The sequence below is a fragment of the Lonchura striata genome, chromosome 5 (genome assembly GCF_046129695.1).
Source record: "Lonchura striata isolate bLonStr1 chromosome 5, bLonStr1.mat, whole genome shotgun sequence".
Classification (NCBI taxonomy): Eukaryota; Metazoa; Chordata; class Aves; order Passeriformes; family Estrildidae; genus Lonchura; species Lonchura striata.
In genome coordinates this window covers 54,071,917-54,088,950 of record NC_134607.1, presented here as the reverse complement: position 1 = coordinate 54,088,950, position 17,034 = coordinate 54,071,917, and the positions used below count along the sequence as shown (strand labels likewise).

Sequence of the window (17,034 nt, the reverse complement as noted above, 5' to 3'; positions counted from 1 at the left end):
ATCAAATTATATAGATGTGTAATGCAAGTTAAAAACTCATATTCAAATAAAAATTTCTTGCCTGTTAATTAAAATAATGAATCTCCTAATTTAAATTTGATGATCCTACACTATAAACCAGAAAAGGCAGAAGAGATTAAGCAAGAATTTTTGTTTGTGTGCATGAGTGAAAATAAAAGTTAGTGGCTAATTTTTGCATGGGAATTTAGAACAGGAGCAATGACCACTGGACAGCTTCACAAATTGCTTCTAAAATCAAAATTGTTTTGGAATTTGTTCCCATTAAGAAGGATATGCAGAAAACTGAAATTTTGGGAGCCTAGCTTTTTCTTTATGTAAATTACCCCAAAATGACATTATTATTTTAGTGTAATTTAATCTCTGAAACAACAACAGAGTTACAAAATCTATTTTAATGATCTGTAGTATTCTTAGCATCACTTAAACAAATCACATCTCAAAAGACTTTTTTTTTAATTGATTTATACTGCTAGGATTCATATCTATTTCATTCTCTTTGTCTATGATATAAATCCTTTCCCATTCCTCTAATGGACTACACAATTTTTACCTGTGATATTTAAATATTACTTTTAGGGCAAGTGGTTGTAGGACTGGTTTATATCCTTCATAGCCCAAAGGATTTTTAGTTAATGGAATAACAATCTGTCAAAACACAGCCTGAATGTAACAGATGAAGTCTCACATGGTCAAGCATTTAGACACAGGCCTATTAATAGTTTGTTTTTTGAGGGTAACCATCCATAAAAATCCAGTGAGGAAAAATCAAATTCAGCAATATGTGTGTGGCACTTTTCTTTTCTCTGGCAGTGGCTAGAGAAATCAAGAAAACCATAGTGTGTTTTCATTTGAAGCAGCTGTGTTAAAAAAAACAAGAGGATTTATTTACATTGGATGTTGGGGAATTCATGGATCTGCTTTACTTTCCAAAGAAAAAAGATAAATGTGTGAGCCTCAGATACACCTCTCTAGCCTGCAACACAGCAGCAAAATCACTGTTGGCACAATAAGGACATTTTTGTTATTTGGCATATCTTCACTTGACTTTGAACATCTTCAGTCTGACCTTCACATCTCTCTGGGACCCAGCCTAGAAGTGGCTTGGTCCACTCAGCACAAAGCCATCCTGAGACAGAGACCTCTCTGCCTCTGACAGGGGACATCACCTCTGAATCTCAAACTGAGCCTTGTCACCATGAGCGTGAATCAGGTGCCAACTCTTGGCAGTGCTCTTGGTCTTCTGGGTATAGCAAAGCTTAATTTCTGGATGTGTGTGCCCCAGAAAGCCCATTAATAATGTGAATCTAAAGCAGAAGAGGTAGTCTAGAAATAGAAATGGAAGTCAACAAGGGATTTGCACTACCTTTCCTCTGTTTCATGGACAGGGCAAGACGCTGGTGGTACCAAGTGCTCTTCCCAGCACCTGGAAGTCATGGTAGCTATCTACCACCAAAATCTACCAGGCTTTCCTTTAACTCCTGCTATTTAGTTTGCATTCCCCTCCAGTGGAACCTGGTTTCATTTTTATAAATAAGATTTTTCAGTTTGGATCTCTCTGTCCCGGAGTGTTGTTACTGTAAATACTGACAGCAAAAGTTAATTTGTGTTTTATCAAATTGAAATTCTTTCCAATAGACTTCAAATTATAGACTTCAAATAATTTCTGATTGATTTTTTTCTGATTGCTTTTTTCCTTCAAAAAATTCCTTATACATTTGTTAGTCTTTGAGGTTTTTAAAGCTTGAATTAGCCATTGAAGTTTAGGATTTGAAAAGCAGCAACAGAAGCTGATATTTCCAGGATCACTTCAAACTGCAGCAAATAGCAACATGTCTTTTGACACATTTTAAAGGACAGAACTTGAGAGGGCAAAAATTAATTCAACACCCAACTATCACTTGCTGTAACCAATTATGAGAGCTGAATGAAGAATTAAATTGATCATGGATGTTTTTGTTTGCACTCATCAAAATGTGTTGCAAAACTTGCAGTCAGTCATAGGCAGGTGCATGAGTGGGTGCTCTGGGCTGGGGACCCAGCACTGGCTGCAGGCAGGGGTGTGCCTGCCCTGGGAAGGGGCTGATCTGGAGACGGCAGCACTGGCCCCTGCTCAGCTCCAAGGCTGTCTGCTCTGCTCTTCTGCAGTCCTCTGTGGTTGTTTACATCTCTAACAACAAAACAGAGGCACAGAGGTTAATCTCCAGTCTAATGTCCAGTTTTGCCTAGTGACTGGGCTATTACCCATTGCAGCTGGATCTGCATGTGCTGACCCTTCTGTGGCTCACACAACCACTCCCCCATGAAGCACAGGGATGGCAAGTGGATACCTGGTTTACTCTTCACCCCAACAAATCTGTCCTCCTGGCAAGGTGCCAGCCCCTCACTTGGATCCAAACAATTGTTAGAACATCTATCAACTCTGTGCTAGTAACAGCCTTCCTCCTCAGAGCTGGAAAGCTTCTCCAAAGTATAGTCCTCTCTGTTGCTTGCCACTCATGACTGCAGCTTACAAAAGAAAGGACGGCAAGCAACTGCTGTGTAACTCACCCCTATAACAGCCACCTTAGAGCTACGGGGGGCTGGCAGTAGCCCTGCTACCTACTCGCCCATGCTATGGCTGCAGGCTTGCATCTGGCAGCTGAAGAAAAGCACAAACTGGTTTTCAAAAAGCAAATAACAAAAACAGTGAATGTGTCCATCATGGTGAAGCACTGACTGGATGCTGCAAACCCAGCCTGCGAGGGCAGTGATGTATCTGCAGAAGAAAAGCAGTGAGCAGCAATTAATCTATGTTGTAGGACTTGTCTAACTACATTTAGTAAACTTCATTTCTTTTAAAACCCAAGTGGGTGCTTGTAGCTCCTATTAATCAGGATTGTTATTGTTGTTCATACTCAGCAACACGGAAATGCAAGCCATGATCGACCATCCATTTGTCTAACTCCACACTGGCCAAAAGGAACACCCTCATGTCACTGCCCATGATTCCACAGTATGATTATCTTCATGCTCTGCAATTAACAAAATAGCATCTTGTTACAGAAATATAGTAAGGAAAAAACCACTTGTATCACCCACCATAAGCTGCCTAGAATCAAGTGTTTAAAAGCTGCTTTAGACTAGCACTTGTGTGTTATTATTCATACAGGGCTTTCAGAGAAGAAGACATCATCAGGCATTTAGATAATTTCTGAGCTTGTCAGTGTTAACAAGGAGCGAATTTCTTGTCTTCCTTTCTGTCATCCCCTTTCTGTCCATCCCCTCTGCATCAGTTAAAATAAAATTTAAATAAGAATTATCAATTAAAATAAACTCTTCTAAGAAAGAAAGTAACTCCCTAAATAGGGTTAATAAACACATGTTCATTTATATAGGCATGTTACACAGGAATATTTGTGCTTATCACATGAGTTTGCTTAAGCCTGTATTTATCTTTTGGTAGCTATTTAGCTTTTATGTATCTTAAGTCTACAGGGGACCCATTCTCACCTCCAGCATTGCCTGAAATTCCCACTTCTCTTATTTTAATCCTCAAAAGCCACACCACAGTAGGTCAAGAAAGCCCAAGCCCATGGGTTGCATAAATGTTTTGTCTCTGCATTTTACCTAAGCCTCTAAGAGCACTGAAATGCTTTTCACTCACTGTGCTGGATTGATAATTTTTTTCTGGGAAGCCCTATGGTGTTGAGAGCACTGTAGCAATAGCTGGTGAGATCCAAGAGCAAACTTTTCCATGCAGCTTGGCTTCTTCCCAGCAGGACATACTGCTGTTACAGCAATGACTGTAGCAGGCAGTGGGAGGCCAGTAGTGTAAACAGATTTTGTAGTTGAGGACAAAGCAGGGGGAAGCTCTCTGCAGGTAATTGTTTTGCTTCTCTTGAACAGTCGAGCTTGTGTTATTATTCAGAGGTTCATCTGCACACCTTTCCTGCTTCCCTTCAATTTCCTGCAGGCTATTGGCCACCTTCCATCCTGTGTTGCCTCATTCCAGGGACTGCCACTGCAGCTCTACATGCTGCCTCCTGTCCATCTCCCCCCAGCCACAGCCAAGTGGTTTTGTGGCGCCCCTGACTTCCTGCATCATGATCTGCTGTCCCTTCTCACACCAGTAGCTTTCTGCCTCTCCTCTTTCATCTAATCTTGCAAGGCTGCCCTTTCTGGGTGTTAATGATGCTATGCTTATCACCAATAGAGCTGAGTGCTTAATGTAAATGCATCAATAAAATGGCCAATATAATTAAAGATAGTCTTTTATTTTCATCCCCCAGGAACCTTCCCATCAGGAAGATTTCATGATAACTTACCAGTATGAAGGAGCAAGAGGTGTAAGATTTCCATTTTGTCCTCCTAGCATGTCATTTTTGGCCATTTCCCTCTCAGCTATCTGTGACTCTTTGGTTAGGAAAAGAGACTGTCTCCCCTTGTTCTTCTAGTTTGACAGATGTCCATGAATTGAGCAAAGTAGACCTAAGAGCTTGATTTGTTTGGGTTTTTTTTAAGTTGTTGTTTGTCAATTTAATCTCTCCTCTTAGAAATCACTAACTTGCATTTATTTTATTCAAAGTTGTGTGAAATGTCTCATTTGGCTCAAGCCTATCTCTCACAAAGCATCCTGTCTGGCTCTGTGGAACCATCTCTCCTCGTTCATGTATCTTTACAAAGCTGGGCCTAATTTCAAATCGATCTTGGCTGGCTCCAGCTTTCAGCCACTGGATCCTGTTGTTTTTCTCTGCAAGCTGTGAGAAGTGATGACTGCCCAGTATTTTCTGCCTAGGAAAGCACTTACACACTGTAAGGAAGTCACTTCTCACTTTTCTTGTTGACAAGCTAAACAGATGGAACCCTCCATCTCTCCATGAAAAGCACTTTGCCCTTGTCATTCTTTTGTTGTTCTCTACCCTCTCTATTTTTTCATCAGTCTTTACAGAATGAGGACTACCTATCATGCCAATCCTGTATAAGAAGTGTAGAATTCATCCTTCTCCTCCTGCTTGCTTTACTCCATCCAGGCTCCAGCACATTGTCAAGGACATACTAGATATTTTTGTTTGTTTGCTGCAGGAATTGCACAGGGAACTCAGATTGCTCTGGAGGCAGTGGGTGAACAGGTCCTTCCAAGAAGCTTGGCTATGGTCTGGCACCTGGCAGCAGCTCTGGGCTCCTCTAGTTCCAGTGCTGAGTACTGCTCACCATGTACTCCAGACCTACCCTGACATTCCCGTTGCACCCATACCCTGCTGGTTGCAGCGCCAGCTCCACTCTCATACACCTCCCTCTAAACAAAGAGCTCCTGAATTTCATATTAGCAAGCACTGAGAGGGAGGACAACCTGAAGCATATACTTGAAATATAGAGGGACGAGCTAAATAAAACTATACTCATGGGAGCTGTTGTTTCTAAAGAACTTACCAAGGGCTTTTCTGATATGGTATATTGCTAACTTTTCATTAGGTTTTACACAGTACAAAATTAACCCCCTTGTAATCACCTAGGTGTGTTACATCTCCACTGGTACCTGTAGAAACCTGTAATCTGAAATTATTAAATTAGATTTCTTTGGCAAGTCTCAGAAAAATCACAATTGACATTCTGTGCCTATTGTTCATTCTTGGAATACTGTCACTCTTTACTGTCTCTACCAGTGTGTTTTTTCTACATTTCCCTGCCTGTCCCTGCTAGGGAGTGTCACTGCTATTTATCTTAGTGAAGTCACTTCAACACTTTATATACTAGCGCAGCATAAGTATTTCAATCTCCTGGAATTCCTCCAGTGCCTTCAAAATCAAGGTCAGTAGAAAAGAATCCTCAGCCAACTATTCTATTACTCCTGAGGTTCATGGGCATCTAAACATGCCAGGTTATCCTACATGTTCATCCTACAAATCTTCCTCAGTTCCTCACAATCAAAGAACAAAATCTCTCTAATTTACATGAATTATAGGAATCTTATTTTTTTTCCAAATAAAAAATAAAAATATTAAGCTGTCCTGTATTATTAGCACTTTCACCACTCAGTTCTGAACCAGCCACTCTCCCAAGATACTTGGCTCTCTGTGTACTTCTGTATTGACCTTAGCCTCACTGCTGGCATGCAGACCTCCTGAGTAGGAGCTGCCTGACCTTTAGAGGCAATGGTGAGAAGGATAATTGCTTGCACACCTCATTTTTCCACTCAGGGGAACCTGTGAACTAGGGAATCACACCTCTTAGAGGTGCAGTAAGGCTGATGACTTCTATGGGGAAGAACAGGCCATGGAGCAGCAAGTGTTCCCCACCCCTCTCTGATCATTTCAGCTCATAACCTGCTCACGAGCTAATACAAGCTTTAAAATGATTGATGACTCATATGCAAGTGCTTTTAATTGGGGTAGGTATAGTCAGGGTACTGATAAGGAAAAATAGAAACTCCTACTCTGCTCTTAGTCTCTTGCTGTTCTCAGTTTTCTCTATTTCTACAGACTCAGAGCAATGCTGGGACAGCATTCCCTGATCATCAGTGATACTGTATGTCTCACTGATCACCATCTGTTTAAAATAATACAAAAAATGAGAAATCAGAATTAAAATAAAATCAAAGCCAAGTATCTCATCAGATTCTGCTTTCTGTGACTTTTCCTGTGATGTTAGGTGTCCCAGCTGGTCTGTTGGCTTGGAGTGTGAGTGGGGCAGCAGGCAGTGAGCACAGGAAGCAGGGGGGAATTCAGAGTGTGCAGAGGAAACAGGGCATGTGATCAGTTCCTGGGAGAAAAAAACCAGAGCTATTTTGGTGGGTGCATGTGGCCACGTGGTTTTCTATAGTTCCAGCTCTTGTGCAACAATGTTTATATTTACCTACATTTAAAAGCTGACCTTTTGAAAATAATAAGCCAAACCATGAGGCAAAAGGTTGCCTCATCATTATGAGTTCTTCATGCTGCCCAAGATCCCACCCAAGCAGAAAGTAATGGCCTTCTAGGGCTTGACTGAATGCCACTGCAATAGGCATGTGGCCTTTCTCTGCCCTTTTCCTGCCAGACTACACTAGCTGAATCTGCTGCCACAGACAATTTATATTTTGTATTTGTTCAAAACAAGAAGTCACAGTTGTGTAGAGTAACTGTTAAAATAAAAAATAAAAAATAAAAAATTCCTGTATTGAGACACATTATATATTGAACTTAAGCTTCCACCATTTGATTTACAATTCAACAGCCAAAATATATAACAACAACCTCTGTGATGGGAATTGATTTCCATATGATGGGTTTTATGGAGCAGTAAATATTACACTGCTCGAATAATTCAATGCAGCCATCCATGGCATTCCCTTTTGCTCTGCACAGCCCATATACTGCTTACAGCATACCATGTTAACAGATAAAAAAATGCCAGCTAAATAAAAGTCATTTTTTCAGTGTCTCACTTTTGTGGGTTCTAGTGCTTGCCGTCTTCAGTTTGGTCACCGTTTACATTGTTGAGCTTTAAGTGGAGATTATCTTGACAAAAGCCTTTTTATATCTGAAAGCTTCCATATTTGTGTTGAAATACCAGATGTCACCCTCAGACTTCATATATTCTTTCCTTCTAATCAACAGCAGACAAACTTTGATCTAACACTGGCACTGAGGTTACATTTCTCTGTGCTGTGTGCTAAAGATCATTATGAAAAACTGTCAGTAAATGCCTGACAGCTTTATTTCTACTTGGTAATTAAAGGGCCTGTCTTGTTTTCCACATGACTCTGGAAAAACACCTTTTTTTGCCAAATGTATGCCTTGTTACTCCTGCTGTTTAAAATAGTTTTTATTCTGTAAGAAGGGAACCAGCTCCAATTATTGAGTCAGGGAGGAGTATTGAGTGGAACAGTAAATTTTAAGTAAATTTACTTCATTTCTCATTAAAGGAACCTGCCTATAGGCAAGGTGGAGGTAAACAATTTTCCAGCAGTTGAGCTAGGCAATTAGCCTTTCATGTGTGAGTGAAACCCACCAGAAGGTACCAACTAGGAAAGGCAGAGAAATATTTCTCTATTTGTTCTGAATTGCCATGTTCTCAAATCCTTGCTGCTATAAAGAGTAGGTCATTATTACAAATTTGAGATGAACTGTGGTGCTTTCAACACCCCATGTTATGTCATATTTACAGTTTGGTATGGATTTACTGTGGGGCTGTTGAGAGCAGTGTCCTGTGTGATAAGTTGTAATGAGAGAGGATCTGCTTCTCAAAATACCCTTTATGTGGAGAAGATACTGCTAGTGGATTGGGAAGGAATACAGTGAATGATGCTTCCAAATTGCATTTCTTCTATAGAGGCAGTGCAAAGCAATGCTAAGAAAGACCAGAAGCTTGCCCTGTATGGAGTCAGTGCAAGAAAGCATTTCAACATACAGTAAATTTTAATTACATTGAGAAAGTGATTAAGGATATTATTTAATGCTGTCCTGAGTCAGGACTAATATGTGTTCATTTAAATAAAATCAAAAATTCTGTAAGCTCGGACAGAATGCAAAAGTGAGGGCAAACCCCAGTTTGATAAAAGATCTACGATCTACAGGCCAGGCAGCCTTCCAGAGGGCAGGCATTCTCAAATGTCACTGCAATTAAGAGATGGAAAATACTTCCTGGATACACCAGCTCTGTAACTGAGTTAGCCAACTCTGGAAAAAGCTGGGCTTAGTTTTGCAGCAGCTGGGGGAGAATATATCTGTGGAGCAGGTAAACTCAAATGCAAACATATTTTTGTATAATTTAGAAAATTTACAGACTGGAACCAGAATGGCAGTTATTGAAATTGCCACAAATGCAGCTCAGTGTGCTGAGTTCAGTGAAGTTACATATAGCTAATCTTGTAAGAAGCAGAGTAGCTACCTGCCATCATTCCATGAAAATGTTGGAGGGGGAGCATAAAGTCTGGCTGAGCTTGTTTCTTCAGCCACAGGATAATGTATTTCTATTAACTCTGCTCTGCTCTACCTGACTGAAATATTTTATTCCTTTCAGTAGGTTTTTGCTCCATAAGCTTACTCATGTGCTTTAAAATACATGCTTCTCTGATTCTCTTGGTCTGTATTTGCTTTACTTAGAAGTGCTGGATACTGATACTAATACCATCACTGAAATAAGCTTGATCTCATGAGTGCTGGATGATGTTGAAATAGTGATATTGAATTAATACATGTTTGCTACTATTGTTTTTTTCTGAGAAAAGTATCTTTCTAATATCAACTTTCTTATGTCCCAGTTGAATTCTTTTACTAAGGTCTACCTTTCTAGTTCTCTCTGTCTGTTGTTTAAAACATATCAAAATAAAAACTCTATAGCCAATTATTAAGCTACAATATTTTCATATTTGTTTTTCCTACTAATAGTCTTGAAGTTTATTTGCAATGTGTAGCTTGTTTAACAAAGTCAAACTCTGTTCAGATAAAAATACCCCCATGTAAAATTTTCAGCTCCCCTGCCTATGGAGGCAGAAAAGGCAGTTTCATAATCGTTGATGGCCTGAAGCATTTGATTCCTGATTATTAGTCAATTTGTTAACTCTTCTAATTCAAATATGCAAAAGGGTGAGTAAGCAATAAACCATTTCAAATCAATCCATCTGGCAGTACATAAAATAGCTATAATGAACAGCATGTTTACAGAGCACATTTCCTACTCAGTCTAGTCATTTGCAGGATTCAGGCCACAGATGTCACAGGTTGTCTAAGAAGCATTAGATGGGAGGAGTTGACTGGATGTGAAAAGGGATTTGGAGGATAATTTATGATGATGGATGTTTGCTGTTTATGCACACTTCATCAGCTAAGTCAGTCCAGCTGGCGCTGCTGGGACTTCTCTGCTTTCCCTGCTGCTGCTGGCCGTTTGCTCTGAGTTCATAGGTGAGGGAACACAAACATATGCTTGCCAATGTATGATTTTTTTAATGATGATGTTGTCGTTTAACCCCAGATGGCAACTGGGCCCTGCTCAGCCACTCTCTTGCTCACCCTGGTGAGATCAGGTGGAGAATCGAGGGTAACAGCTTGAAAAACTCACAAGTTGACATAAAAACAGTTTAATAGGGAAAGCAAAAACCACACATGTGAGCAAAGCAAAAAAGGAATTAATTTGCTGCTTCCCATGGGCTGGAAGGTGTTCAGCCTTACAGGAGAGCAGGGCTCCATCACACAGAACAGTGACTTGTAAGATGAATGCCATTGCTCTGAATGTCCACAGCTTCCTTCATCTTCCCCCAGATTGATATACTGAGCATGATGCCATATGGTGTGGAAAATCCCTGTGTTCAGTTTGGGTCAGCTGTCCCAGCTGTGTTCCGTCCCAACTCCTCATGCAGCCCCAGCCCTCTCTCTGGTGGGGTGGGGTGAGAAGCAGAAAAGGCCTTGATGCTGTGTGATCATTGATCAGCAATAGCTACAACATCCCAGTGTTACCAGCACTGTTCCCAGCCCTACACCAGCTACTACGGAGAAAATGAACTCTATTCCAGCCAAAAGCAGAAGAGTTGATTGAGGAAGGTGTGAGGTGTCTCTAATGGAGCTCTTAGAATTTCCCATTCTCTATAGAGGCTGAAAGGAATATATTGTAGTATTTCCCTCTTCTGCAGGCACTGCAAACACACAGTCTATTGAGTTTCTGTCTTAAATATGGCAATTTTATTTTGACTTGATATATTCTGGGATCTAAGAAGATCCTGAATTCACTCCCAACATGAGAAGCTTTGTATTTGTCTCAGCCAATGCTATCAGCATAATGTCTTGGTATGATGAATCTGGATTGCCTTCAATGGGAACACAAGTCTTACTAAATAATAACAGGAATTGGCTTTGTGTATGAAAAATTATTAGGTGAATCAGTAGTAGCAGCAAAAGCAACTGAATAGCTATCTGAAAAGTAAAAACATGAAGTGCTTTTCAATGATCTTGAACAGAACAGCTAAAATCGCACCAAGCTGACAGTTATACCACAATTGTGGTAGCACACTGTTTAGCAAGAATGAGCCAATTATTTTGCTTTTGAACAATGAATAACAGCAATTTTTTACAGTTATAGTCAAATTCCTTGAGTAAATATAGATGGAAGTGTTCATACATGCAGCAACAAGAGCATGTACCCTTCAGACTTTTAATGACAAAGGACAGATAATTTTCCTACATTTAGTAAGGAGAAAGTAACTGGGTTGATGCTCACATTTTATTTTGTATTTGTGCATATAGTGTTATTTTATTTCTATTATGGGCCTTGTGAGCAGACAGCTACTTCCTTTCTTCTGTGAGCTGTCTCATAGCTTTAAATTGACATCTCCTGGAGGAGAGAGACAGCATGTGACATGTGTACATAATCCAAGATTGATAAGGGTATGCTTTTATTCATTTTAATAACTAAGAAGGAGTGAAGATTGACAGTTCAATCAGTCATTAATAAAGACTGACTTTATTCCCATTCATGAAATGGCTAGTCAGATTTTAAAACATTTAAAAACCATTATTATTATTATTATTATTATTATTATTATTATTATTATTATTATTATATTTAGTACTTTCACCTTATACGAAAAGTTTGAAAAAATCATTGTCAACAGAGTTTGAATTAGTCTGAAAATTACCCCAAAATTACTGACCTGTTTCAATTGTTGGGGTTTTTTTGGAAATATAATTTCTGTATATTTATATTTTTTGGAAATATAATTTCAGTTACAGACTGACAAGAGGCAGGAATTAAGTAAATGCTCACTGTAGTCAAACATGTCGTTAAACCTTAGCAGAGCCACAGAACTAATACATCATTCTAGACAAGAGAGGATCAAACTAGGTTATGTAACTTTTCATTTGCTGTGGATGGAGGTCTCTGGCTCACCTTGACTGAATTAAAACATTAATGAAGCGATTAATGCATACTAATCTATTGTGAAGGATTTGACAGAGTACACCCAAGCCTTGTCCCATTGGTCTCTGAGGAAAATTGATGCTGACTGTGGCTTTTGCAGGCTAACAGAGTGTAGCCTGTGTGAGAACAGCCTGGACACTCCTCTGGTGGGATGAGCAGGACCAGCTCATGGAAGAGAAAATAAACTCACATAAACCCAGCCTCAACATGTATGCACGGTAAAGGAGGAAATCATTCAACCACATAAAGTCTTTTCCTCTGTTAGCACTATTCTTCTTTCAAGTCCTTGAAGACCTCTTCAAGCTTTCCCTCCCAAAGCAAGGTTTAGTTAGATTTGAGCAGTTTCACACCCACTTCTTTCCTTGATTGCACTGTCAAATTAGATTGATTTGTCAGTTTGCCTTATTGTCTGCTCATATTCTACAATAAGATGTCAATATCCCAGACCTAAGAAGCTTATACATTTTTTTTTTAGCAGTGAGTCACATTTTCTATGGTTTGGCTGTGGAAATCGTTGTTCTCATTCTTCTGTTGACTGGTTAGGTGAAGGGCAGATAAAGACAATCTCGTTATTTAAAAAAACCCACCTCTTGCTTTAGCTGATTGGGTGGAGAGATGGTTTAGTTCCCATAGCAACATTTTGCATCCAAACCTGCAGAAATGAGGCTTGCTACAGGCATTTCAAACATGCTGCTTTTAAAGAGCAGGTTGTAATCTACAATGTGTTTTCATTTTTGCATCTGACAGAATTATTCAGTAAATACCGGGGGGAGGAAAAATGACCAACTTTGCATCCACATATGTGAAACCGGAGCCTGGTGATATTTGGCATGCTCCAGGGCACCCCTTGAACTGCTCTTGTAGAATGCTCTGTACTATCAGGTGCCTGGACACCAGAACTTTAAGTAAACCAGTCAGCCCAAAGATCAGATGCCACTTTTGTAAGAGTTCCTTTACTTTCAGTGGAGTCAATACCACTGAGTAAAATGTTTGGAGGGAGCTGGCTGATGGGCTGAGGAAGAGTAAAACCCAAGCGGGAGGTTGTACCTCAGAGAGGTGGGGCAGCATTAGGGGATGGGCTATTGGATTCTTGCAGATAGGATGAAGGAAAAAAAATTCTTTCCCAATTCAAGGAGCTGCTGAAGGACAACACCCTTGGACAAAGATTGGAGGATAAAAGTAATATATGTTCTGGGTTTTTTCACCCTGTAAATGTTGATCATACAGTAGGAGGGGTAATTTTTGTGGGAATTGGACTTCAATGACAGAGGGACAAGACAAGGAATGTATTTTGCTTCAGGACTTTCGGTTCATTTGTGAAAAACTGGAAAATAAGGACAGGGCAGAAGAAACTTCTAGTAGTCTTTAGGGAAGATGATGCAAACTGGCCCTACCTCTTTGGCTGCCATCCAGCTGTGTTTCTCCAGACAAAACCTCTCAATCAGCACAAGTCTTGCTCAGGCAGAACTGGAAGATTCCATGTATTTATCCACTTTGGCAGGTAAACAGATTAGTGGGACAGAACATGTCAGAAGCACAGTGGTTTGGTCCAGGAAAAAATGATTAATTCCTCCAGAAGGACAAAACTGCCAATAAAATGCACACATAGAGGAATTGTTAGAGTATTTTAAGAACAGTATATTATATTAGTGATACTTTAATGGGAAATTTCATCACCTTTTCTTCATGTTTGGCTTTGGGCATTGAAAAGCAAAGTATGACATTAAGAATAACAAGAAGTTGGTGTTATTGGCAAATTCCCTAGTGGGAACAAGTTGAGAGCACTATAGTGTAGCACCATTCAGCTGGTAATGTAAAACTGTAAAATTACCCAAATATGAGAAGGCAGCAAACTGTTACCTAAAGCTCTTTGGAGGGAAGGAACTGCAGACTGATTGATTTGAGAAGTTTTGTGAAAGTAAGACACCAAAAATTATGAGTGAAAGTCAGAGGAAATAAGAAGCAGGTGTGTTCATGCTGAATGCTGGTTATTCTCCAGTTATCCAGTTTTCATCTGAGGATGGGGTAGAATTCCCACCTATCATATTCCAATTAAATGGCATTATTACATGTGGCTAAAGATCTTTGTAGATAAGCAAATTAACATGGCTTTGTCAAAACAAGCTTGAAAATAATGATACAATTCTTGTTGGTCATAATTTTTTTAGAGGGTTCTTGGAGGAGGAAGTATGTTTTTGTACAGGGACTGTTCCTGCAGACTGTGGATCAATTCCACCAATGGAATCACACATCACAATCACACATGGTTTTGTGTCCTGACTTCCTCTGAAGATGTCTGGTATTGAACAAGCATGGTAAGTAGGTTAAAACTGTAAGAGAAAAGGGGCTGATGTCAGAGTGAGTGTACTGAGGAAGAACATAAAGTTACAGCAGCAGAGGGACAGGAGAATGTGGGTGCCAAGGATTATGTACAGTCATAACAACTGATAAAAATCAGCAAAAAACACCACAAAACCCAAAAGCACAGTGATGGGATGAAAGAGTGGAAACATAAGTGGTCCTGAGGCCTGAAATGATGTTATCTCAGACAAGACAAGACAAGACAATAAATTTAATTATTTGCTGCTGTTTGGCCAGATGGCCTGGAGTTGTATCAAAAATCCCTACCTGCCACATTTCTTGGCAGGTCAGGATTCCAAACTTTTCATCTATCTTAAAATGCTTATATTTTCAAAATAAAGGGATGTAACTTAATTTTTTACAGCTCCAGAAAAAAATTGCAGAGGTCAGCAGTGCAAGGAGACAGAGCTGTTATGAGAAAAAAATTTAAAAACATGCACTGAGGTGAGTTATCTAGCACAGCCTTGGACACCAGGATCCATCTTCAAGGCAAATGCTCAGCCCTGAATTGAGAACACAGAAACTGTGGCCTTGAGATGGGAACCAGACTTCACAACCTGTTGTTAGGAATCCCAAGGAGATTGTTCTCTGAAAAATCTTTCTGTTGCTGACTTTGGATAGTTTTTGGCTTATCAGGAGATTAAACATGTTCCAAAGTATTGAATCCTACTAATGGATAAAAAGCCAAGGTACTAAACACTGATGTTTGGACTACTCTAAGAACTCCATACATGTAATGTTTGCATTGTAACACCTAAATCTTGGGATTTCAACTCTTTTTTTAATCACACTCTGAGATTTTCTTCAGAAAAGAAGTAATTTCAGAGCACATATATTTTCTTGAGTGTAACTGCAGAGAAAACAAGCTAAATAATCAGAGAAGATTCCCCTATGTCTATGGTCTAGGATTATTGCTGAGGTTCTTATTCTTTGTTATTATCCCATTTCACTTATTAGTAAACTAGTAGTTGTGTCAAGCTTATGCAATCAAACCTCATGCAAGCAAGACCTGCAATTTCAATGAGGAATGTCTGGAGGAAAGGAAATCTGTTAGAGTCTGTCACAGCCGAGGTGACAGCAGGTGCATGAAGAGGGATGTGTCTCAGTGTTTTACACTGGGTAGTGGCCAAGAAGAGTTAATGACTGTAGCAGGCAGTATTCTTGGAAACACCACTGGTTTCTGTGCGTTGTCATCTTCAAACTAGACTCTGAAAACATCCTATTGTACCTGTAATATGGACATTTTGACGAAACTCAGGGTTCTTCATTTTCAGGAGACAAAAGAAAGGGAAGAGGCAGCCTGAGGAAGTGAATAGGAGCACTACTGAAGTCTGTACAATCACACCAGAGAGAGTAGAAGCACCTAACAACCAGCATCAGGAGACAAATCAACATGCTAAAAGGAGGATAGCTGACACTGACCATAACCAACATTACAAACTGCTAGTCATGCACATTCCACTCAAGTGACAATCCCACCAGTTGAGCACCTTAAGGCAACATTGTGCTGAGTGACACCATATACCACAAGATCAAAAGCAGCAACGTTTGACTCAGCATCACAAATGTGATGGACAAAATCTGATGGCCAGGTACTCTTCGCTTGCTGCTCTCCATGACACAGCGTTACAAATGTAATACTAATCTGCCAGCGAATATTCTCTTGCTTCAGCTAAACTGCTCCTGTCAAACTAAGTCCAAGTGAAAATGTGATGACAGTTTTCCCTAACTTGTCTGCTTTTTATTTGTTAACTATCTTGCTAGAAATGAATTTCTGTGGGCTACCTTATGCTCGCAGGACTGAGGTTTCATAAAAAAGTTACTTGATGAATGTACCGGGACACAGAGAAAACTTGAAATAATGGTTTGCCCTAAGATAAGTCACATGCTTCAGAATCTGAAATGTGTGGTGCTCTCTTCCCGAGACACAACCTGCTGCTCTGCATTTGGCTGCTCGGCACACAGGCTCACACGGGCGGTTCGTGTGCAGGTGTAACATGCCAAACGATTCACCTCCACACACCTGACGGCGGGAGCCCTGGATTCTTGCATTTAACATTATTACAGAAAGTATATAATTATTAACAATAAATACCTTTTGAGATCGGATTCTATTTTAACTTGAGAACAGCTTGTCACTCTCATGGTGTACTACAGCTTTCAGGAAAAGCAAATTACTGCTGGAATGTGTGTAATTCGCTTCGGCTGAGACTCGCTTCGTTACGAGCAGCTGGAGCACCGTGGTCCAGGTGGCTTCCCACGGTCGAAGCAGGCTGGGGCGATGCAGCCATCCAGCCCGCCGTCTCCTCGCTCACCGGAGGGAGCAGCCCCAGCCCTGCCCTGCCGTGACCCGGACCGGCCAACGCGGCGCGGCTGAGGGGCGAGCGCGCTGCTTTCCGCGGGCTCTCGCCACAGCGCTCCGGGCTCCCACGCGGCGTGACAAGGAGCCCCCGGAGCCGGGCGCCCGCTCCGCGCCTCTCCCCGGCCGCCCCGGCCGCGGGCAACGGGCGGGGGCCGCGGCCGGGGAAGGGGCCGGGCCCGCCCACGCCCGCCGCCCGGCCCCCCCGCGGCCGCGCTGCCTCGTGGCGGGCGCGGCCGTTGCGCCGCCGCTCAGCGCGGGCAGCGCGCACGGAGGGGCCGCCGCGCCGGGAGGGGCGGGAGAGCGCGGCGCCGCGGCGGGGAGCCCCCGGCGCTGCCCGCCCAGCATGCTGCGCAAGGTAAGCACCGCGCTCGCCGCCCGGCCCCGGGCGAGTCCGGCCGCGCACGGGAGCGGGGGCAGCCGCA

At 41.3% G+C, this 17,034-nt stretch overlaps 1 protein-coding gene and 1 long non-coding RNA gene across 2 annotated transcripts in view; one reads left to right on the top strand and one right to left on the bottom strand.

Annotated features, from left to right (window-relative positions):
- Window positions 1-13,317, bottom strand: part of LOC110469347 (uncharacterized) — a 32,597-nt gene extending 19,280 nt beyond the window's left edge. Inside the window, exon 1 of the long non-coding RNA XR_002465225.2 lies at window positions 13,284-13,317. This is a non-coding gene — a long non-coding RNA (uncharacterized LOC110469347). The remainder of the gene's footprint in view (window positions 1-13,283) is intronic.
- A 3,568-nt stretch (window positions 13,318-16,885) lies between these two features.
- TMCC3 (transmembrane and coiled-coil domain family 3) overlaps window positions 16,886-17,034 on the top strand; it is a 133,111-nt gene continuing 132,962 nt past the window's right edge. Inside the window, exon 1 of the mRNA XM_021527981.2 lies at window positions 16,886-16,967. Within this exon, the coding sequence (XP_021383656.1) occupies window positions 16,956-16,967 (12 nt within the window). The 5' untranslated portion in view covers window positions 16,886-16,955. The remainder of the gene's footprint in view (window positions 16,968-17,034) is intronic.